Below are 23725 nucleotides of genomic sequence, written 5' to 3'. Positions count from 1 at the left end.
GAAGGCAGACACTTAGCAACAGAGCCACCCAGCCACCCCTGAAAAAGAACTTTAGGTGCATTTATGTACCAACTTCACCTCCTCTTCCTTGATTTTATTTTTCTATCTTTATTTTCCTTCCATTCAATTTCCCGATTTATTTTAATCTCTATCTTACTGTGGTGCATGCATCTCTCTATAAGCCATCTCAAATTCAATTTCATTTTGAATGAATTGGCCTGTGAATAAATAATCAATCGTAGAATGAGTAACAGACCTGAGGCTAAGTTGGCTTGTCCTCAGCTGAGGGGTGTTACCTGCCCTTTCTTGTGGTGAAGGAGCCACGGGCCAGTGAAAGTCTCCATTTAAATGCCCCTGATTCAAGCAGGAAGAGGAGGGTCATGAGTGTCACAAATAGGCATGACCAGCAGCTGATGGCCTCAGCTAGTGGAGGAGGCCAAGAGTCCATTCAAATGGGCAGAAAAGAAACAAACGGATGGCTGAGTAGATCCAATTGTCTATCTGCAAAGGAGGTGGAAGGGGGAGCAACAGCTCTTTATAGCCCTCTAAAGATATCAGTGTAATTACAAAATCATGTTGCATAGTTACAGTCTTTGTATATAAATTCAATTAGTTGATCAAAGATTTTATATTTTCCACCAAGTTGAAGGAATGGATATGTAAAACCACTTGTGATCCAGGGATAATTGGCATTCGACATAATGGATTGTGTCCACCAAATCCTACTAAGTATTCTAGGTTTATTTATAAGAAACATAGAATGTGTTTTATGCTTAAAGTTACATGTAGGAGTTAAAATAGGAAATGATTCTTTCAAGAAATTTTTTGACTTTCATTTTCCCAAGAGGAAGACATCGTTTTTTAAAATGAGATTATGCTTTCTTTAAGCACAAGTGGAAGGTCTATGAGACAAAATTATCCAATACAGACCATTATATTTAATATAAATATTGGTATGTTTGGATTTAGGTCACTATTTTATTATTTCTTTTATTTTTGTACCTTCATTTCTCCTTTCCTTCTTTTTGAATTATTTGAATATTCTTAATATCCTATTTTAATTTGTCTTGAGTTTTTAGCCACACCTGCTTGTATAGTTTTTTTAGTAGTTGTTCTAAGGATCACAATATACATACTTAACTTTTAACAGACTAATTAATATATTATCATTTCGAGTGGAACATAGGAACCTTACTACCATGTAGTTCCTATGTCTACCCTTGGGGAAATAGTCCTCTCTGTATAACATTAACATACACTGAAAACGGGGCACCTGGGGGCTCGGTGGTTACGTGTCTTCCTTTGGCTCAGGTCATGATCTCAGAGTCCAAGTAGGGCTCCCTGCTCAGTGGGGAGTCTGCTTCTCCCTCTCTGCCTACTCCTCCCCCTGCTTGTGCTCGCTCTCTCTCCCTCTCTCTCAAATAAATTAAAAAAATTAAAAATAAAAAAAAACCCATACACTGAAACACTGTCAGACCATTCACCATAGCAACTTCTTTCTAACTACGTCTCCTGAGGCAAGGGAAACAAAAGCAAAAACAAACTATTGGGACTTCATCAAGATATAAAATTTCTGCACGGTGAAGGAAACAATCAACAAAACGAAAAGCAACCTATGGAATGAGAGAAGATACTTGCAAATGACATATCCAATAAAGAGTTAGTATCCACAATATATAAAGAACTTATCAGACTCAACACCCCAAAACCAAAAAATCCAACTAAAAAATGGTCAGAAGACTCATGAACAGACATTTCTTCAAAGAACACATCCAGATTTCCAACAGATACATGAAAAGATGCTCAGCATCACTCATCAGGGAAATGCAACTCAAAACTACAATGAAATATCACCTCACATCTGTCAGAATGGCCAAAATCAACAACACAAGAAACAACAGGTGTTGGTGAGGATGTGGAGAAAAAGAAATACTTGTGCTTTGTTGGTGGGAATACCAAATGGTGCAGCCACTGTGGAAAACCGTATGGAGGTCCCTCAAAAAGTTAAAAATAATCACACTACTGGGTAGTTACCCAAAGAATACGAGAACACTAATCCAAAGGGATACATGCATCCTTATGTTTATAGCAGCATTATTTATGATAGCCAAGATATGGAAGCAGCCCAAGTGTTCATCAACTGATAGATGCTACATCTATCTACCTATCAACTGATTGATCGATAATGGAATGTTACTTAGCCATAAAAGAGAACAAAATCTTGCCATTTGCAATGATGTGGATGGAGCTAGAGTGTATTATGCTAAGTGAAATAAGTGAAATAAGTCAGTCAGAGAAAGACAAACACCATATGATTTCACTCATATGTGGAATTTAAGAAACAAACAAGCAAAGGGGAGAGAGAGAGAGAGAGAGAGAGAGAGAGGCAAAGAAATTAAGAAACAGACCCTTAACTATGATGGTTACCAGAAAGGAGATGGGTTGGGGGATGGATGAAATAGGTGATGGCGATTGCACTTGTGATGAGGAATGTACTTGCTGTGATGAGCACCGGGTGATGTATGGAAGTGTTGAATGACTATACTGTATACCTGAAACTAATATAATACTGTATGTTAACTAACTGGAAATAAAATAAAAACTTAAAAAAAAAGAAAACACTGTCAGACAATGTTAAAATTTCTGCCGTCAACTGTCAAACATATTCTGAAGAACTGAAGAGGAGAAAAGTAGTCCATTATATTTATCCAGGTATTTATCATTTCTGTTTCTCTTCCTTGATTCCTGAGGCTCCAACTTCCTCTGTATCATTTGCCTTTGATCTGAGGAATTTTAACTTTCTGTTGGCAGATCTGTTGGCCATAAATCTCTTAGTTCTACTCCATCAGAGAATGTCTTATCTTAATTTTGCCCTCATTCCTGAAGGATATTTTTGCTGCATATATAATTCCAGATGATTATTTTTTTTCCAGAGATTAAAAATTTTGTTCCATGCCTTCTGACCTAGCTGGAGAAATCCACACTCTTTTTATTTTATTTTTTTTTAAAGATTTATTTGAGAGAGCGAGAATGAGAGAGAGAGTACATAAGAGGAAGGACGGTTAGAGGGAGAAGCCAGCTCCTTGCTGAGCAGGGAGCCCGATGCTGGACTCGATCCAGGGACTCCAGGTCATGACCTGAGCCGAAGGCAGTCGCTTAACCAACTGAGCCACCCAGGCGCCCCTCCACACTCTTTTTAATACTTTCCCTTCATATGTTATCTGTTGTTCTTCTCTGGCTTCTTCAAGATCTTTTCCTTATCTTTAGTTTTTAGAAGTTTGGTTATAATGTGTCTGGGTGTGGTTTTTTCAAGTTTATCCTGTTTTTAGTTTGCTGAGTTTCTTTTTTAAATTTAAATTCAATTAATTAACATTTAATGTATTATTAGTTTCAGAGGTAGAGTTCAGTGATTCATCAGTCTTATGTAACACCCAGTACTCATTACATCAAATGCCCTTCTTAATGTCCCTCACACAGTTACCCAGTTCCTCATCCAGCCCCCATCCAGCAACCCTCAGTTTGTTTCATATGATTAAGAGTCTCTTATGATTTGTCTCCCTCTCTGATTTCATCTTGTTTTATTTTTCCTTCCCTTCCCTTATGAGCCTCTGTTTTGTTTCTTAAATTCCACATGAGTGAGATCATAGATAATTGTCTTCCTCTGATTGACTTATTTCAGTTTGTTGAGTTTCGTGAATCTGTAAGTGTATTTCATTAGCCAAATCTGGCAGGTTTTCAGCCATTATTCCTTTAAATATTTTTTCTTCACCCACGTTCCTTCTCCTTTCCTTCTGGGATCATGACAGGACTATTAGACCTCTTAGTATTGCCTCATAGGTCCCCAAGTCTCTTCACTTTTTTTCCCAATTATTTTCTCTTTGTTATTCCGATGGGATAATTTGATTTATCATCTTCAAATGCACTTACTTTTCACTCTTTCCTGTCATCTCCATTGTGATATTGAGCCCATTCAGTAATCTATTTGTTATTTTGTTTTTCAGTTCCAAAATTTCCATTTGGTTCTTCTTTTTTTTTAATGACTTCTATTTCTCTACTGAGACTTTCTATCTTTTTATACCTTTCAAAAGTAGTCACTTCGGGCGCCTGGGTGGCTCAGTTGGTTAAGCGACTGCCTTCAGCTCAGATCATGATCCTGGAGTCCCGGGATCGAGTCCTGCATCGGGCTCCCTGCTCAGTGGGGAGTCTGCTTCTCCCTCTGACCCTCCCCCCTCTCATGCTCTCTCTCTCTCTATCTCATTCTCTCTCTCAAATAAATAAATAAAATCTTTGAAAAAAACAAAAACAAAAGTAGTCACTTCTTGGAGCCCCAATATAATAACTGCTTTAAAGTGTCTGCCTAGTTATTTCAAAATCCGTGCCATCTCAGAGTTGGCATGTTGTCTTCTCCCTTGTGAGACGTTGATATTTTCTTGGTTCTTGGTATGTCAAGTAATTTTGAATTACATATAGGCATTGTGAATATTATGATTCTGGGTCTTGTTTAAATCCTATTTAAAAAAATATTGATCTTTTTTTTTTTTTAAGCAGAAAACTGCTCCAGTGAGGTACATTAGTTCCCACCTACCTTTTGTGGGCTGTGCCCCAATGTCAGCTCAGTTTTCAAAGCCCTTGCAATGTTATTGGACTCTCTCCATGTGTGTGTTACACAGTGGCCAGGGAGGGACTGAGCACTGATTACTATGCAGATCAGTTCTCAAAGACTTTCGTATGCCATTTAGGGCTAAATCATCCATGTGCAGGTGGGGCATGAGCCCAGGAACTCATAACCAACTTTATGGGATCTATTTTTTTTTTTTTTTGCTTGTCAAACGATCCTTTGTAGTTCTAACTAACTAGCATTCCACTGCACCGCTATTGATGTCATCTCTAATGTCATGAGGGTGGCGGCCATCAACATTGCAGCCCAGAGTGGGCAGTCCCCAGGATCTCTTCAGTGGTTCCAGAGATGGAAACTGGCTAAAGCTAAATGGCTTTAGTGGTTAAAGCTCCGTGCTGTATCTATCAGGCAATGTTGACAATCTCATCAAAAATGGTATTTCTGCTGTGATTAATGTTTTTCTGCTTCTTTCTCTTGGTGGTTCTTTAAGGGCTTTGACAATCAGGGCAGAGGCAGAAGATACCACTTCAATCTGGGTCTGTCTGTTCTGAATGGTCAGTTTCACTGTAATCCTTAGAGCCTTCCAATGACTGGCTGCCTTGGTGATGTCATCACCAACCTTTTTTGGGGACAGACCCAGGGCGCTGATCTTTGGGGTCAGGGCAGATGTGGCATGACTGCCCCACTCATGCCCCTCAGGTATGTGACTTTGATCTCCTTGGGGTCGAACTTAGGTGGCATGGTGGAGGTGGCTGGTGTCAGATGAACCTGGATTTGGGGCGAACGAAGACAGTGAAGACAGTTGCACCTTCACTTTCTCTGAGACAAAAGCCAAAAGCTATGGGATCGTTTTCTTGAGCTTGCTTCTATCTGCAATCTTCCTGACACTTTTTTTGCCCCTAGGAATTCCCTTGTTCCCCTTCCTGGTCTTCTGGCTAAAAAGCTGGGACTTTAGAGTCCCCACGCTGCTGCACACTTTCCTCAAATGTGTTTGCTTCCAGGTCTAAGGGCTAGTAGATTGAGAGAGAAAGGCAATGAGGTCTTTCCTCACACTCTTGGGATCAAAGTTCCCCTGGTCAAGAGAGAAGGGTACCAGCCCAGCCTCTGCTGCTGTAAGTCACCACCTGCATTGCCTGAGGGCTGGGGTGGGAGAGAATGGAAAATGAAGAGGACAACATCCCCCACTTTCTCTGACCCATGCGGTCCTCTTTCTTGTTCCTTGAAAAAGTAGAGGACTTCTTTTAGAGCTCTTTCTATACACACTTGGTGCAAAGTTCTGGGTTTCAGGCTGCCTTTGAGTCTCAGACAGTGGGTACCAAGGGAAACAAATGGGGGAACTTGTCATTGATTCGCTGGTACCGCAAGTTCTGGTTTTCTTCCCCAATCTGCCCATGACCATATAGTTTCAGAGTTCTCAGGTAGCTGCTCCATGCATTCTGCCCAGGGGCATTGCTTGCATTCAGTGGGAGAGACAGGGTGACAGGTGCTTACTCCATCTTGACTGGAACCCAGTTTACAGTCTCTTGTTAAAATCAGGAAGATGTCCCTAGCTTTTGGTCCAAAGAGATGTTGGGGAGTTACCTTAGCAAAAAAATAAAGAACAAAGTTTCTGTGATACATATACCCAATGGAACACTATCCAGCTATAAAAATGAGCACAGATGATCTCTATTACCTGATATGGAATGATTTCTGGGAGATATTGTTAAGTGAAAAAATTAAAATGCATATTTTTAAAGCATCTCCTCACACATTGCCTATTAGTTGTGAGGAAAAAATAGTAACTCTGCCATGGTGAAGTTAGACAGTATCTTGACCAGGTAAATAAAAATAACATTGCCAGTGAGGGGCAATGGACTTGATTTGCCTCTAGATGTCCTGAGAAGGACATAGCAGGGATGTAACATTCTAGCCAGAAACACATAACCTCGGTTTTATCACAAGGAATCATCAACTGGATCTCAGAAGAGGAATATCTTATTTAAAAAGGGGGAATATTGTATTATTTTAAAATGCCAATGTTATAAAAGGCAAAAAATGTATGTAGAAATATTTCAGATTTAAGGAAACTGAAGAGACATATCGACAAAATGCAATACCTGATGGTAGATGGGTGTGGAGAGGAAAAAATGCTGTAAAGGACATTTTTAGGTCAATTGACAAACTTAGAATACTAAGAGTAGAATAAATAAAAGTATGAATCAATGTTAAAATTCCTAAAATTATTAGTTACACTGTGGTTATGTAAGAGAATATTTTTTTATTCCACACACTCCAGTATTTAGGGGGAAAGGGCATATGAATAGAATATGAAGAGAACAAAGTTCCGTACCTGTCTGCATGTATGAATATACACATACCTACAGCCAGATGGATTCAGTGACTAAGCAAATGCTAAATAAAGCAAAAGGGGCAACGTGTTAGCAATAGGTGAATCTGTGTATTGATTATGCTGTTTTTATTTTTGTGACTTTTCTGTAAGCTTGAAATTATTAAAGAACAGAGTTCCCTAATTTCGGTTCTGTCGTGGCCATTGCGATGTCAATGTTGCAGGATCCCAGGCCTTTTCTGCTGCCTGCAGTCCATCCGATAGCAGATTTGCCCAGCCTTTCCCAGCTTGGAGATTGGAGAGAAAATCGTATGTCATGCTTACGAATCAATGTCAGTCTTTCAAGTTTGCAAAACCTTATAAAACATACATAGATCTGTACGCCAGCTCAGCACAGAGCACTGAGGCTGTGTTCCTATTCTTGGATGCGTTCTAGAAAAAAGAATGCAAAACCAGTGATTACATGGTAAGAAGAAACTCATGCAAGATGAACAGAGTGACAGTCGGTGAAAACCACCAGAGGCCGAATCTGTTCAGATGCATCTTTTTACTTAGAAGTAATAAACCCTCTTTGTTTAAAGGTGGGTGGTTGGGATGGTGTAGAAGACACTGTCAGTGAGATCACTGACAGATCAGCTGTCAGCCATATCCTCTCTGTGATGTTTGTTCCAGAACATGCTGATTACATCCACCTGCTACTCTTTGCCTGAGGCTTTTCTCTCAGCTCAAGTGGGGCAAGTCGGGAGTGCCAAGGAGTCAATCTGAGGATAAATACCTCAGATTCCCCACCATAGGGAACAACCCAGAAGCTGATCCACACTGTCTCTGAGTTTTCCAATGGGACTGAGCGCCAGTGGCCCACGGCGGTAACCTGCCTGTTAATTCTTCCTTGTGGCCCCGTTCCTTTCTTGTCTCATTCTCTTTCCCTCTCTCAATGCCTCCCAGAACTATGTAAACTCAAATCCTGTCTCAGGCCTGTTTTTGGAGGAGCCCAGCCTTAAGCAGATGGTTACTTTTATTTATTGGAAACCTAGTTGGAAAATGAGGCCAATTGGTGTGGAGGGAAAAGCTGGTATGGAACAGCGAGTTAATCCCTTAGCAGTTAGGACAGGAACCGATGCAGTGAGGCCACAGGATTTCAGGATGGCATGTTAGCTTCTCTCTAGTGACAGGAGGTCCCCTCTGTTGGAGGATATTACCTTCCTGATCCGCTGCACATGAACCATTGCTCTAGGGTCTAGAGAACAGTGCTGGGTGATGGGAGTGGCAGAGCAGGGTGAATTGATGGCTGTTGCACCATCTTGCCCTGTGTTGTGGAAGGTCTCTGGGAAGAACACAGATGGAACTGAGAAAAGGCTAAGGCAGACTTGGGATGAGAAGCAATAAAAGGAGACACTTGTATGCCTCCCTCAACGGGAGCTTTAGTACCCATCATTTTTCCTTCTTTGCCTTGGTGGCCAGCAAGCTGAGCTAAATTCTGGAAATTTTTCTTAGCTTAGGTTTTCTGATAAACTTACCCCCTCCACTTATTACTAAGCATGTTTTTAGTTTCATTGCACCTGTGCTTATTCTTTAAATTGTCTCCATTCTTTTTGGAAATATAAACGATATATATGACATATAAAAAACAAAAGGAGCAACTCTCCTTCAGGATATTACAAGTTTAGTACAACTTCTTCCAGGGAGGACTGAAATAACAATGGTAAAACAGACAAATTCAGTTATACTATATTTCTCTCTGTGGCCGATAGTCCTAGGATAAAGCAGAAATTGATCGTGTAGTTGCCACCAAAGCTTTTTGTTCCTTTCTCAACTTTTTATTTTGAGAAATTTGAAACAGTCGAAAGCAGAGTACAGTGAATACCTGAAGACTTTATATCTAGATTCAATAATAGTTAACGTGTTTCTGTATTTTTACTGCCTCCCTCATGTTTACACATGACCACCCATTTTCTTTTTCTGAAACCCTTAAAAATTGGTTGCAGACATGATACTTCACCCCTACGCAGCATACCTCTTCTAAGAATGAAGATATTTCTTTACATAATTACAATACCATTATCATACCTAAGAAAATACATTAATTCCATCACATTAAATAACATCCTGTCCATGTTCTGATTTCCCCAGTTGTCCCAAAAATGTCCTTACATGACTGTTCTTTTCAGTCAGAATCCAATAAACACTCACATGTTATATTTGGTTTTTATGTCCCTCTGATCTCTTTTCGTTTAGGATGGCACCATTTTTTTCCCCCCATGACACTAACTTTTCTGGGTCTGGGGCCAGCTTTCTTGTTTGAATGTCCACATTCTGAATCTGTCTGTTTTCGCATAGGGTCATTTAACTTGTTCCTCTCCCTTGTGTTCCTATAAATTGGAGGTCTAGAGGCTTGATTAGACACAAGTTAATCATTTTGGTGGTGGTAGGTGGGCAAGAGTCCTTCCTACCGTATTATACAGAAAGAAAATACAGCTGATCCTTGAACAACATGGGTTTGAATTGCATGGGTCTGCTTATATGCAGATTTGTTTCAACAAATACGGTATAGTACTGTAAATAGATTTCCTCCTTCTTATAATTTTAACAACATTTTCTCTAGCTTATTTTAATATAACTATTATAGTATATAATGCATTCCTTCTACATTTATCATATATTCAATCAATTACAGTCAATAATGATTTTTGGTGTTTAAATTATTCCAAATTTGGTCACTGACTGACTGCCCTTTTAGGCTGGCTTCTCTGTCTTTTGATATGACTCCCTTAAGTCTTTGACAGCTCGCTTTGCTTTCTGGTATTACAAGGTATCCTAAGCTCACCTCATAGTTTTTGTGCTTCAAAACCTGGAATCAGCTGTTTCTCTAAGGAACACAGCTACCTTCTAAGCCTCCGGCTGAAAGCATTACTCCACTAATGTAGCAACTTTCAGTTCTGCCCTCACTTCACTCCTTCAGGGCTGGGACTGCATATATTCGTTCTCCAGGGCTTAACATAGGCTTATTACCTAGAAGTCATTCAATAAAGCTTTGTTGAATGAATGAACAATGGACATCAGCCAGGGCAGTGGTTCTCAATCCTGACTGCAAATTAGAAGAATCTGAAGAGCTTTGAAAAGATATTGATGCCCAGGCCCCATACCCAAATATTCTGATTTAATTTGTCTGGCACAGAGAGACAACTTAGCCTCCTGGTTAAAAAAATACAGACTTTGGAGTGCGACGATCTGGATTTTGAGTCCCAGATTGAACATTTACCCTCTGTGTGACCTCTTTTAGGTGGCTTCCGTTTCTGCTGCGGTCTGTAAGGGTAATTAGAATATCTACCTCACAGGCTCCTGTGAGAATTAAATAAATTAACATATGCAAAGTGCTCAGAACAGCTCCTAGCAGAGTCAACACCTGGTAATTGTTAGCTGGCCATTTGATTCTACATTTGTTAGTGAGGTAATTAATTTTTTGAAATACTTCCCAATGTGTTTTCTCTTTTTGATAACTCAGGTTTGTTCTTGGCAGCCTCTCTACCTACAGGACTGGGCCCCGTGTTGGAATGAGAGAAGACACAGAGGGGCTTTGAGAGGAATTCTTGCTGGGGATAAGGGAGGCAGAGAGAATCTCCGGTCCTGGGTGGAGGAAGGACAGATTCCTGGGTCCCCTGGAATTATCCAAGGAGGATGGTGAACATGTGTCAGATGGGTTAAGGGGGACTGAAAGCAGAAGGGACTTAGGGCTGGACCCTGGGGGAACCTCTCTGCCCAGAGCCCCACCTGCTTGGGTAGCCAGGTAGCGCTGAAATGGAGAACCAGAGGGCTCCCTCAGCTTGCTCAAGGAGGTCCCGTGTTACCTTGGAAGGAATGGGAGAATAACTACAGACTGCAAATACGTACGTGTGCCAACTGGCTGGTGCAGGGGTAGGAGGTGAGGGCATCCTGCGCCAGAGATTTAGGGGGAAACACGTTAAAACCAGAGGCTGGAAGAAAGCTGAGTCTCAAAGAGCCAGTAGTTGGGACGAGAGCCAGAGTGGGGGCTTTGTCAGAGGGAAGGCAGCTGAGCCCTCTGGGAGCAGCCACTCCTCGCGGGATATCCGAGAATCCTGGGGGCTCACTGGAGCTAGAAAACACGGGAGTGGGTCTTTGGTATTCAGTTCATTACAGCTGTCACCGAGATGTCTGCTCTCCAGGCTCACGCGGTCCCTTGAAAGGCAAGATTTCTTTGTGTCAAACATTGACACAGGGGTCTTGCAAGCTCTTAGGTCACACTATGTTCTCCTCTCCTCCTGGAGGCTTCAATGAGCAGGGAATAGTTCCTGCCACTAGGTGTCACCTGCCACCACTGTCTCTCCTTGTCTCTAGAAACCTACATTTCTGTTCCTAGATGGAGCCATTTCTGCCTCTGCGAAGCGAAGAACTCGCCTCCATGCACTCTCCCTGTGCGCAATTCAGTTAATTCTCCTCATTAGCATCAGACGCCAAAGCCGAATTACTTTGGGGGTGGGGGGAAAGAAAGGGGAAGAGCTCCTTTTCCCTGTACCCTGTACCCATTAGTAGTCATTTCTTGTTCCCGATTCTCCCTGACAACCACAAATCTACTTTCTATCTCTATGCATCTGCCTTTTCTGCACATTTCATATAAATGGAATCATACAAGATCTTTTGTGATAGCCTTCTTTTACTTACCATAATGTTTTCAAGATTCATTTACGTGGTAGTTTGTGTTAGTATGCCATTCCTTTTTATTGCCAAATAATATTCCACTGTGTGAATGTACCATATTTCCTTTGTGCATTCATTAGTTGATAGAGATTTGGGTTGTTTCTACTTTTAGGCTGTTAAAAACACTGCTGCTGTGAACATTCATGTACAGGTGTTTGTGTGGACGTGTATTTTCAATTCTCTTGGGTCTATAACTAGGGGTGGAATTGCTGGGTCCCATGACAACTCTATGTTTAACCTTTTGAGGAGCTGCCGGACAGTTTTATAAAGCAACTGCCCCATTTTACATGTTCACCAGCAATGCATGAGGGTTTCAGTTTTTCCAACCCTTGTCAACATTTGTTACTTATTTTCTTTGTTAGAGCCATCCCAGTGGTGATAAAGTGTTATCTCTTTATGGTTTTTGATTTGCATTTCCCTGATGGCTAACGATACTGAGCACTGGCCATTTGTTTATAACTGGATAAATGTCTATTCAGGTCCTTTGTCAACTTAAAAAAATGGGTTATTTTTCTTTTTATGACTGAATTGTAAGAGTTCTTAATATATCCTAGATACAAGTCTCTTATCAAATATGGGGTTTGCAAATATTTTCTCTCATCCTATGGGTTGTCTTTTCATTTTCTTGATGGTGCCCTTTGAAGTACAAAGGTTTTTAATTTCAGTGTACAGTTTCCTTATTTTTTCGTTTGTGCTCAGGTGTATTTAAGAAACCACTGCCCAATTCAGGATCACAAAGATTTATGCCTATGTTTTCTTCTAAGAGTTTTACAGTTTAAGCTCTTATGTTTAGATTGTGGATCTACTTTGAGTTCATTTTTGTCCATGGGTGAGGTAGGAGTCCAACTTCATTCACTTGCATGTGGATATCCAATTATTCCTGCACCATTTGTTGAAAAAGGGATCCTTTCCTCATTGAATTGTCTTGGCATCCTTGTACCACCCTGGAATGTCAAGTGTATTCCACTGATCTATATGTCTGTTATTGTGCTGGTACCACACAGTCTTGATTATTTTTTTTGTCTTTTTTTTTTAAGATTTTATTTATTTATTCATAAGAGACACACAGAGAGAGAGAGAGATAGAGAGGCAGAGGGAGAAGCAGGCTCCCAAGGAGCAGGGAGCCCGATGCGGGACTCGATCCCAGGACCCTGGGACCATGACCTGAGCCGAAGGCAGACGCTTAACCATCTGAGCCACCCAGGCACCCCACACAGTCTTGATTATTATAGCTTTGAAGTAAGTTTTGAAATTAGGAAGTGTGAGTCTTCTAATTTTGTTCTTTTTCAAGACTTTTGCATATTCTTAGGTCTTTTGCATTTCCACATAAATTTTAGGGTCAGCTTGTCAATTTTTCTGTGCAATATCTTACATTTCATTTAGGTTTTCAATTTCTTTTCATGATGTTTTGCAGTTTTCAGTGTATAAGTCCTGCTTAGGTCACGTTTATTCCTATTTTAGTATATGTGCTGCCGAAGCGAGCACAGGTCACGTTTATTCCCAAGTATTTTATTCTTTTTGATACTATTATTAATGGAATTGTCTTCTTAATTTCATTTTTAGATTGTTCATTGTGAGTGTATAGAAATACAATTGGTTTTTGTATATTGATCTTGCATCCTGCAACCTTGCTGAATTCATTTATTAGCTCTAAAAGCTTTTTTGGTGTTTGGATTCTTTAGGATTTTTCTAAATAAAAGATCATGCCATATGCAATTATTTGTTCTTTTCTGATCTGGATGCCTTTTATTTATTTTTCTTTCCTAATTGCCCTCATTGGAACCTCCAGGATAATGTTGAATAGAAGTGGCAAAAATAGACATTCTTGTCTTTTTCCTGATTTTAGGAGGAAAGATTTCAGTTCTGGACCACTAAGTTTGATGTTAACTGTGAGGTTCTCACAGATGCCCCTTATCACATTGTGGAAATTCCCTTCTATTTCTAGTTTGCTGGGTATTACTATCATGGAAGGGTGTTGGATTCTGACAAATTCTTTTTCTGCATGTATTGAAATGATCGACCTGTTTTTTGTCCTTCATTCTACAAATACGGTGTCTTGCATTGGTTAATTTTCATATGGTGAACCCACTTTGCATTCTTGGGATAAATCCTGCTTGGCATGGTGTATAATTTTTTTGGTATGTTGCTGGATTCAGTATGCTTGTATTTTGTGGAGGATTTCTGCATCCTTATTCATAAAGGATATTGACCTCTAGTTGTCTTGCAATGTCTTTGTCTAGTTTTGGTATCAGAATGAATTGGAAAGTGTTCTCTCCTCTTCTATATTTTGTAAGTTTGTGAAGGATTGGTGTTAATGAGCTCTGAAGTTTTTGAAACATAATCTTGGCTTCCTCACTCTGTTGGAGGTGGAGAAAGAGGTTTGGTTTTTGTTTTTGTCCCTCCCCACCCCACTCCGCCCTGGTGAGTCCCAGGACTCTGTCAAGAACTGTGCAGAGTCTGAGATTTTACACGTTAGCTTGTTACAGTTTTGTGGACACTGAGAGATGCTGTGAAACTCCTAGGTCTGAGGTGAAGGACAATGTCACTCACAGGAAGAGCAGTAGCAGGGTGTTAGCATTAGCTATTTGAGACCCAGTTCCCCAGGGCAACATGAAGACTGACAGGTGATACCGGGACAGTCAGTGCGCTGCATTATAGGAGAGGAACCCCGAGCTGAGGGACCCCAAATCTTTTTTTTAAGATTAATTAATTAATTTATTTATTTGGAGGGAGGGGCAGAGGTACAGGGAGAGGGAGACAGCAGACTCCCCACTGAGCACGGAGCCTGGTGAGGGGCTCGATCCCACGACCCTGAGATCATGACCCAAGCCAAAATCAAAAGTCAGGTGCCTAACCGACTGAGCCACCCAGGGGCCTCAGGACCCCAAATCTTTTATAATGGCCAGTAAGCATGCCTGCCTTTTACTATGGAGGGAGACACCGTTTCTGTCTCCTGGGCTGTATGCTATACGAACCTGCTTAAAAAAATAGTCCAGCACAAGACAGTGTTTCTGCTCAGAAGACATGCCTGAGACTCACAGAGAATTATCTCCCAACAGATGTACTTGTTAATATTTTCCTTCATGCCCCCCCCGTTATTCCTCCCTTATATGGACTATTTTTTATACATTTTAAATTTAGTTTTTGTTTTATCAGTTGTACATGCACATGATGTGAAGAGTCAAACAGCTTTACAAGACGCATTCCTTAAAAACAGTCATCTCCTCCCCTCCTCCCCATTTACGGCTCCTCTATCAACTCTGGCTGAGTCTTCTGCCATTGAGCACTGCATCTGTAAATAGCATTTTTTATACTACTGCCACTTCCTGATTTCTCAGATGAAGGTATTGACTCTTGGCGTCCGCTGTGGAAAATGTGGCTTCACCTTTCTTTCATATCCCCACATCTGCCTACTTTCTGGTTTCTCATTTTTTCCAGGATAGTTAAGGTGTCCTTTTGGTCAGCTCAAGATGTAATATTTATATTACTAGACATTGTTCTTATAAAAGCTATTCACAGATGGGCCGTATGCTGGACTTTTCCTTTCCTGTGCAACTTCTTGTTTTCTCAAAGTCAGTTGTTTGATTTTGTAAGCCTTCGTTGCTCTTCTCCAAACGTCTAAATGTCTGGATCTTTCAAAACATTACGATTTGAGCAGTTTTCTCTGCTGGAGGTCCCCTCCCACAGAGCCGTTCAAGCTGCTCCATTCCGTGTGGTGGCTCCAGGCCTGCCGCGCCGGTGGCCATTCTCAGGGTCCCCCCGCCTGCCCAGCATCTTCCTGGGAATTTCTTCCTCTCTATTGTGTTTGATCTTGTTCCCTGGATCCCATGTCAACTCTTTTTTGGTTTATATGTCCATTTTTGGTGAATCACATCCTTTTAATAAAAGGGCACAGAGGAGATACATGTTTGAGACATTGTTTGGCTGAATTTGTGCCCTTGTGCTTAATGAATAGTTCAGTTGATGTAGAAGTGCAGGTGGAAAATAATTTCCCCCTAGAATCCTTGAAAGCATTTGCTTCATTTTCTTCTAGCTTCCAAGGTCATGGTTCAGAATCAGATGTCATTCTGATTCTTGACACTTTGTATGAAACTTTTTTCCCCTCTCTCTCTGGAAGCTTTTGGGATCTTTTATTTGTCCCCAGTGTTTTGTAATGTCACAGTGACGGGCTTCAGTTTGAGTTTGCTTTCATCCACTGTGTATCTTTCACACGGTGTATCTGTTGACTTCAGTTCTGGGAAAATTTCTCAATTTATTTCACAGATGATTTATTCCTCCCCGTTTTCTCTGCTCTTTTTTACTGGAACTCCTCTTATTCAAATGTTGGACCTTTTGGACTTTTCTCTCTCACTTTCCATTGAATTGCTTTTCACTCTGCTTTCTGAGAAGTTCCTCCCACTCCAGGTTTCCTATTGTATATTTAATTTTGGCTACCATATTTTTAATTTCCAAAAACTCCTTTAAATATACTTTTCTTCTTCCATTGATGCAATGTTTTCTCTTATGTCCCTTAGGTTACTTCTCCTGTTACAGTTTCTGTTTCGTCCAAGTTACTTTTCTTTACTTTGACTTTTGTCTCTGACAGACATACTTTCCTCAAATCTCTGGTAGTCTCCAGCGGTTTGCTCATCTTTAAGAGTTGGATGCCATGGAAGCTTTCTCTGTGAGGTTCTCCATGGGGTGATTTGGCTTTGCCTTATTTCAGGGCTGGTCAGGTCCCTAGAGACAAGTCTTCCAGTCCCCTGCCTGGAGGGTATGGTTGCCCACATTCTGGGAGCCAGGGAAAGAAGAAAGGTGGGGATCTCAATATTCTGTGTGCAGTTGTTCACTTACTCTGCCTGCTTTAATACTGAGTGCCTGACTTCCACTCCTGGCCTCAGCTTCAGTCTCTGCTAGGGTGGAGGAGGGGCTCTGCATCCCTAGTGAGAGTGGGGCAGGAGATTCAGGTCTGTCTTGCTTTCTTTCACCCAGCATCACCTTCATTCCCTCCTCCAGAGGTTCCTGCTGTTGCCAGTTCCTGAGGCTGCCTGGGGTTCTGTGCTACAAATCTGGGGGTTTTGTTTGTTTATTTGTTTGCTTTTCCTGTGGCCAGCTCAGGATGGAACTTTCTAAGGTCTGGTTAATTACTACTCATTCATCTGCCCTCCAGCTTCTAAAATTTGATTGCTGTTGCCCTCCCTCTTCTTTCCTTTGTCCGACTGGGTTTATTCCTTTTACTATCATTTTAGTGGGGCTTAGGGAGAAAATAGAGGTGTTCAAACTAGTATTTTAACCAAAACCAAATTATTATACTTATTACATGTTTACATATCTGTCTGTCCCATTTTGGACATCTTGATGGCATCCCAAATGCTTATCAAAAGTTATGTTTCAGTCACCAAATTTTTACTGAATTAATTAAATAGATTATAAGAGATTAATTTCTTGATTGTGGTTTCCTGACTAAATAAATGGGATGACTAGGTTTGTATCACACAAGGAGAGAAAATTCAGTGCCTGTTTTTAGGTCTGATGCTGAGGTTGCTGGGTCATAACAGGCATGCTATTATACAATTGCTCTATTTTTCATAAAACCCCAGTGATGATTCATTCAGCTAATCCCAGAAAATCCACCATGTTAGAACCAAATAATTAAAATGGATTTTGAGAGCTCATCTGGTAAATCCCTTTCCCTCTGGCTGAAAGCATCATTAGGCCACTACAGTATCAAGAAAAGAGGTTGTCTTGTGGTATGAGTGTAGACATGTTTGAAAAGCTGGAGGATATCAGTTCTCTAACTCATTATTATACAAGGAAAGATAAGACACAAGACAAAACAGAGTATCTTCCAGGTCCTTAGACACTAATTATCACCCATCCCTCTGAATGTCCTGAGGCTACCTTTTGTAATTCTCTGTTCTTCTCTTCTGGTCAAGAGAAAGCCAAAAGCCAGAGGATGGAGAGGAGGTGGTGATCACAGCTGGGGGAGAGCCCTGGCAGGTGTGTGGGTACAGCAGCTGGGATCTCTCTCCTGACTCCTCGGGTCCCTCCTTATACCCAGAGCATGAATGAGGGGGCACTCATCAGATCTCCTTCCTGAGCCAGGTTTCTTGCTACTATGATAGATTCCTTTACACAAGAATGTGATGTTTAATATAAAAGATATTAAAAGTGTTTAAAAAACCTCTTTGGAAAGTCCTCTGAAGAAAGGGAGGGAAAGGAAAATTGAAGTTTTTTATTATGGGAATGTTCAAGCATTCACAAAAGTAGTGAAATAATGCCCTGCTGCATCCATTATCCAACCTTAACAATTATCAACATTTTACTAATGCTGTAAAATCTGCTCTTGCCCCCCTCACCCCACTGACTTTTTAAAAAAGTATTTGCTGGAGTAGATGAAAGCAAATTTCAGACAGCATATCATTGTCACCCATAAATACTTCTAAATGATCTCTAATTGTTCACGTTTTTCTTTTTTTCTTTCTCCTTTATACAAAACCATAATGCCATTATTATCATAACCTAACAATGAACAGTTCCCTACTATCCTCTAATATTCCAGTCCATATTAAAATTTTCTGGACTATCTGAAAAATATCTTTTTACAGAGGATTTGTCTGAATCAAGAGCCAAATAAGGCCCACTCATTGTATTTGGTTCATTTATCTCCTGTCTTTTTTAGTTTGTAATGATAACTACATTCTTTAACTTCCATATAACGATGTGCATTAACAATGAAGGTAGGCTTATAAAAGGCTTGGCTTAGCTGCAGTGTCAGCTTTATTTGAATCTGGCACCCTTCCAAAGTTTTAAGTGCTCTGGAGGCATGCTTTTCATGGATATGTACTGGCCCAGTGCTTCTATTAGTGAGGCTAGAATTGAACAGTTAGTCATTTTAATATAACTGCACTCTGCCTTATTTACTGATGCAACTAGTCAAGCCTTGCAGAGAGTTGCTTATTAGCTTTGTGCATATTTAAAAATTTCCCTGGTACGTTAAAAATGACAAATCCATACTGTATATTGCGAAGATGGTACAATTTGATACTTGGGAACTAAGTGTGGTAATATATGCATTAGGTATTATTTCAGAAATGCTTTCAAGCAATTTATTTGAAGTGGGAGTAATGGAGAAGGAATAAGTGGGTCCTCTGAGGGTGGGATCTGTTGGTCAATAAAGACGGGGTTAAAATCCAACACTTCCGGTCATGACTCTACTTCTGCCTGTTCTTCGCGTTTTCCGATCTCTTGTCAGCCCTGCAATCGGGATTAGACTTGCTTCTCCCATTTCTCTTCTCCTCTTATTCAGCTAAGAGTTACTGAGTGCCAGACACATTATAAACTAGATCTCATTTAACTTGTGCAGTAGCCTGTGGAGGTAGCAGCTCCCTTTTGCAGATGTGAAAAGCCAAGTTCAGAGCTTTGGTGAGCTGCTCAGGGTCACTGAACTCTGAAGGCTGGGCTTTTGCCAGGGCTCAGCCTGCTCTCAGGATTATTTTTTGGTGGCAGGGTCAATTAAGTGGGGGGGGGTGTTAAAGTTAATGCCGAGGGAGGTTATAAAGCATTTAGAATTGGATCAATTTACCTGCTCCGTGGAATCCCCCGCAGACATAGAGCTTGCCATCCACTGTTCCGGCATTGGTAGAATTGGTTCGAAGGGAGAGCAGGGGACTTGGCATAGGTGGGCCCTCTCTCCAGAAGTCCCCATCAGGGTTATAGATCTCCACCACATCCAGGCACTTTCGAACCTGGCCTTTGTCTTGACCTACACAGCCAATTCCACCTACAAAGAATGGTACACAGAAATGAGATGACCAAGAACTGGAATTTCCCTGTGGCTTGCACCCCCCTCCTCTTACAGTCTGTATCACACATTTACAGGCCTCTGGCTTTCCTGTCTTGCCTGGTGCTACTTCTCAGAATTTCTAAGCAATAGTGATGCCTGCTCTGTACTCCATAGCCAAGTTTAATATCAGTTTTGTAGAGTGTTCTGTTTGTGCTTATGCATGAAGCGGATTCCACTGCAGGCTTTATGTTCTACAATATCCAACGCTGGTTCACACCATGAGCAACCCCTTTAGGATAAGAATTTCAGGTTTGCATGTGAGCGCAACTCGACTCTGACAGCTGTCTTTCAGTTGATCGTTAGCAATGATTTCACTGACCTCCAGTAGGGATGCGTCCTTTCTCTTCCTCATCAATGTAAACCTGTCTCTTCCTCTCTTCTTAGGTTGCATGAACTTTTCCCCATTAGGGAAGGGCCATTCTCTGATAAATTTCAAGTTTAGGGTCAAAGAAAGGCTCCAAATGCCCAGTGCATCTCCCATTTTTGGATGATACGGTTCACTCAACAGATATTCACGGGTTTCCTGTGTTATCAAGGCAACATGCTAAATGATAAGAAGTTTAGGAAGATGAATAAGGCATATTTTCTGCCGTTAAGAAATTAATGCGGTGGAAAAAGGGTCACGTATGCAAATAAATAGGTAGACAGCATGGTGACAGGTAACTGAAAAGAGATACCAATTAGGTATCTGTAAGTAACAGTGATGATGGCAGAGAACTATGGAGGAAGTTTTTTTTTTTTTTCCCCTCTTTGCTGAGGGAGCCCAGCCTGTTTCCTCTCTCAGTATGGATCCAGGGAGTGAGGCTATCAACTCAGGAAGCTCTTAGCAGCTTTCTCTCTTATCCGACTGGATAAATAATTTAGCCCATTCCAGTGCCAAGTGTGAGCCGCAGCGTTTCTGAGGAGGGGAGCACACTGGCCTTGGTTATCTGCACGGCTCTGCTGTTCATGGCTCTCTTTCAGTGTGGTACTGTGGTAGCTAGAGGTTTCTTAGTTCAACACGAAGGGGAATTTCTGATTTGTGGGGCAAGACAGCCTTAAAGAAGAGGATTTATCACCAGCAGCTAAACCTGGCAACCACCCATCAGGTAAGAATGAGATGCTTTAGTTACCTGCTCCCCAAGACCCAGGAGAGAGATTACTAGGCTGGATGATATTACAACCACTTCAGAAGACCTATTAACAAGGGGAAGCAAACAGGTTAAATGCAAGTCACTGGGAGTCAGGCTGGGGCATGCCGAGCAACCAGCATCCTGAACATAACTTAGAAGTTTCAATAAAAGCCCATTAGAAAAGCTTCCCCAACATAATGCATATAAAGAATGGGTATTGTTCTCTTGGTTTTTGAAATAATTAGGGCTCTTGCCGTTTCTGTTTCTCTGTTACTAGGTGTATTTAATTATAATGTTGAGCCCTTCCGCTGCTCTTTGAAACATGTGCCTTTTCTGTTTGGTTGGCAGACAGCGCACACGCTCTACTCGAGGGTGCCATGGCTGGCGGGCCATTGTCTCGGCTTCTGGCCATTAACGCCCGAATGCATTCTCCGTCTCACTTGGATGTAATCCCACCAACAGGTACACTTAGAGTGTCACTCTGTGACAGCAGACTAATGAACTTAAACTGAAGGTGAATTCTAATTAGATAAATACTCAAATACAAGCGTGATCTTTATTAATAAGTCAGCAGCAGCACTACAAGAGAACTCTTTTGATGAGAGAAATCTAGGGTAGGATCAGTACATCTTTAGAATTTCAATGAGATACCTCCATATCTTTAATTTATATGCTATCAGAACCTCTCAGCCTGACTTTTCTTTATTCAAAACAGACCAATGAATAGAAATCATCTTTGCAAGTCATGCCCAAATCGACCTCGAATGCAAACTATATACCTTAGGGTTTTTTGGTGGTGGGGGACAGAGGAGGGAGAAAATGATAGGACAATGCCTCCCTCTCGTTTTTGTTTCTACAAAGATGAAGACCCACTCTTATGTTTCACTGCTATAGATTCTTCCCCTTCTGTGGGTGTGCACACGCAAAGCCTGTCAGGGAGCTGGCTGAGGTCACCGGTGAGATGACCTCCTAGGATTCCCTGTCCGCAGCACCCTGCCTACAGTGGTATTGGCTCCCTGCTTCTGCCTGCTGGGCTGCCTTCAGGTGGCAGGCTTACTCTATTCTTCCCTGGGCTGGATCCAAAAGAGGAAAGGGATTGTGTAATTGCTTGGGCAAACTCCCAAAGTTACTTGCATTGCTAAAGAAGCTTTTTGGAAACAAGCTTTAGTAAATATGTTTACTGTCGTAGGCTTTCTTGTGACACAGAAAAAAAGCAGGTAGGCTTTTGGAAACAGATCCTGGTTCATACGCTTGTGTCCATTTCCTAGTGTGGGTCCATATAACCTCTTTAGGCCTCAATTTTCTCATCTGTAAATGAATGATAATAATACCAATTTCATAAGTTGTGGCAAAGAGTAAGTAATTACATAACTGTAACGGGGGAGAAGGGCATTACTACTGGAATTTCTTTATTCTCATGTGCTGCTTGTGAACAAAGTGGTTAGCATGTAGCAGGTACTCAGTCAAGTTAATTCCTTCTCCTGAATGTTCTAGAGCATCGGGTAAATAAGCCAGTGTTCGCTGAAGTAGCTGAAATCTTACATTTGCTTTCTCTGGATTTAACTATTTGCTAGGTCTATAGTTGATGGTTACTGACTGTATGGTCAAATCTCTCTTAAAAGTTTCTTCCAAGGTTGGGTAGAGACAATCAAAAGATCAGAGGGCTGCCGTTCAAGCAGGCCAAGCCTTCACCTCCTCCATCAGGTGGGGAGGAAGGCTCCCGGATGGGATTTAGAGGAATTCATCTGGTCCTAAACGTCTGAGAGAGGTAGGAGCCGTCAGGTGATGTCCTAAAGGCCAGACAAGGACTTTGCAGCCCCAGGCCTCCAGGAGTGAGGCTGGCCCACACATCTGAGTGGATGGGCTACTTTCTGACTTGCATGTCCAAATGCAATCTGTTCACTGCTGATATAATGCCTGTGACCATTTTGTTCTTACTGGAGTTGTCTGCTCTCTGAGTTTTTTTACTCTCATTTTAGAGTTCCCGATGTGGAGCCCACGACCCTAGAAGACATGATCTTGTTCCTTTCTTAGTCTAACACAGGCATCTCAGCTGTTTTCAGAAAAAAAAGTCCCCAAGGACTGGGTTGAAAGCACGCTTATCTGCCATTTACAAAATTCCAGGTGACGCCAGCCCTGCTTATTTTGTGTGAACATGGGCTGGTAGTCCTCATTTATAATAAGGCCATTCTCTTCACTGGCTAACCCTTTACTGCCCTTTGCCAGTTTTTTCTCACCAGGCTAAGAAAACAGTCATCCGTCTGCATTTTGTTAGCTCTTCAAAACACAATACCATGAAAATCAAATAAAAGAGTTGAAAAGGAAGATCAAGCTCATTTGTTAAAGCTTGATTTTGCTTGATTTTGGAGGGAAAATCAGGTGTTTGCAATGTCTTACATTTCCACCGGAATTAGAAATACATTTCCAAGTGGAATTGTAGGCAGCTGAATAGTTAAGTTCTGTCACTGAGCCTGTGGGTGCCAAATAAGCTGCAATTACAAAGTTGCCACCCCACCTGATTCTGAATGGCCCCTGGGCTTTATGTCTTGACCTGGTATTGGGGCATCAGTGGATTTCACTATGTGAGTCAAGTCTGGCCTCACCCTGTCAGTTCTTTCAAGCCCTGGGCCTGTCTTTCCCTCATTCCTTCCCTGTTCCTCTTCACTAGCTTGTGCTGTGGGCCCCGGCCGGTCAGAAGGCTGAGCCAGTATGGGGAGAACAAGGGAGAGCCTGGGAACGGTGGGTAGGAGCATGCTTAGTGGATGACCTGGAGATGTCGCAACAGGTCAGAGGTGACAGGGCACAGCCTCAGATGAATATCACCACCATCCAACTTGGTTCAGCACCCTCCGTATCTCATCTGTCACCCAATTCTGTTGGTTGCACCTCCTCAACTCTTCTTGTGTCTATCCCTTCCTTGAAAGATACACAAGCTTTCATGATCCAGACACTGTCAGGAGCTTCACGTTTCCTCCAACACACCCCACCGCCTTATGCTCCAGGCACGCTGGGCTGCGGGCAGTTCCCCAAACAGGTTAAGGCCATTCAGCTCTTGGCCTTTGCTTAGGCTGGTCTCTGCCTAGAATGGTCTCTCTCTCCTCCTCCTCCCCCGCTTCATAAACTCTTAC

General features: G+C 41.6%; 1 protein-coding gene and 1 long non-coding RNA gene across 2 annotated transcripts in view; one reads left to right on the top strand and one right to left on the bottom strand.

Moving 5' to 3' along the window:
* KBTBD12 (kelch repeat and BTB domain containing 12) overlaps positions 1-23725 on the bottom strand; it is a 63022-nt gene that overhangs the window by 5782 nt on the left and 33515 nt on the right. The window contains exon 4 of the mRNA XM_028101819.1: positions 19225-19422. Coding sequence (XP_027957620.1) covers positions 19225-19422 — 198 coding nt within the window. The remainder of the gene's footprint in view (positions 1-19224; positions 19423-23725) is intronic.
* LOC114207792 (uncharacterized) overlaps positions 20368-23725 on the top strand; it is an 89576-nt gene continuing 86218 nt past the window's right edge. Inside the window, exons 1-2 of the long non-coding RNA XR_003608918.2 lie at positions 20368-20573; positions 20946-21059. This is a non-coding gene — a long non-coding RNA (uncharacterized LOC114207792). The remainder of the gene's footprint in view (positions 20574-20945; positions 21060-23725) is intronic.

The sequence above is a fragment of the Eumetopias jubatus genome, unplaced genomic scaffold (genome assembly GCF_037043125.1).
Source record: "Eumetopias jubatus isolate StellerSeaLion01/CBP00866 unplaced genomic scaffold, mEumJub1_p1.0 scaffold_1, whole genome shotgun sequence".
Classification (NCBI taxonomy): domain Eukaryota; kingdom Metazoa; phylum Chordata; class Mammalia; order Carnivora; family Otariidae; genus Eumetopias; species Eumetopias jubatus.
This window is presented reverse-complemented; position numbering and strand designations above follow the sequence as displayed.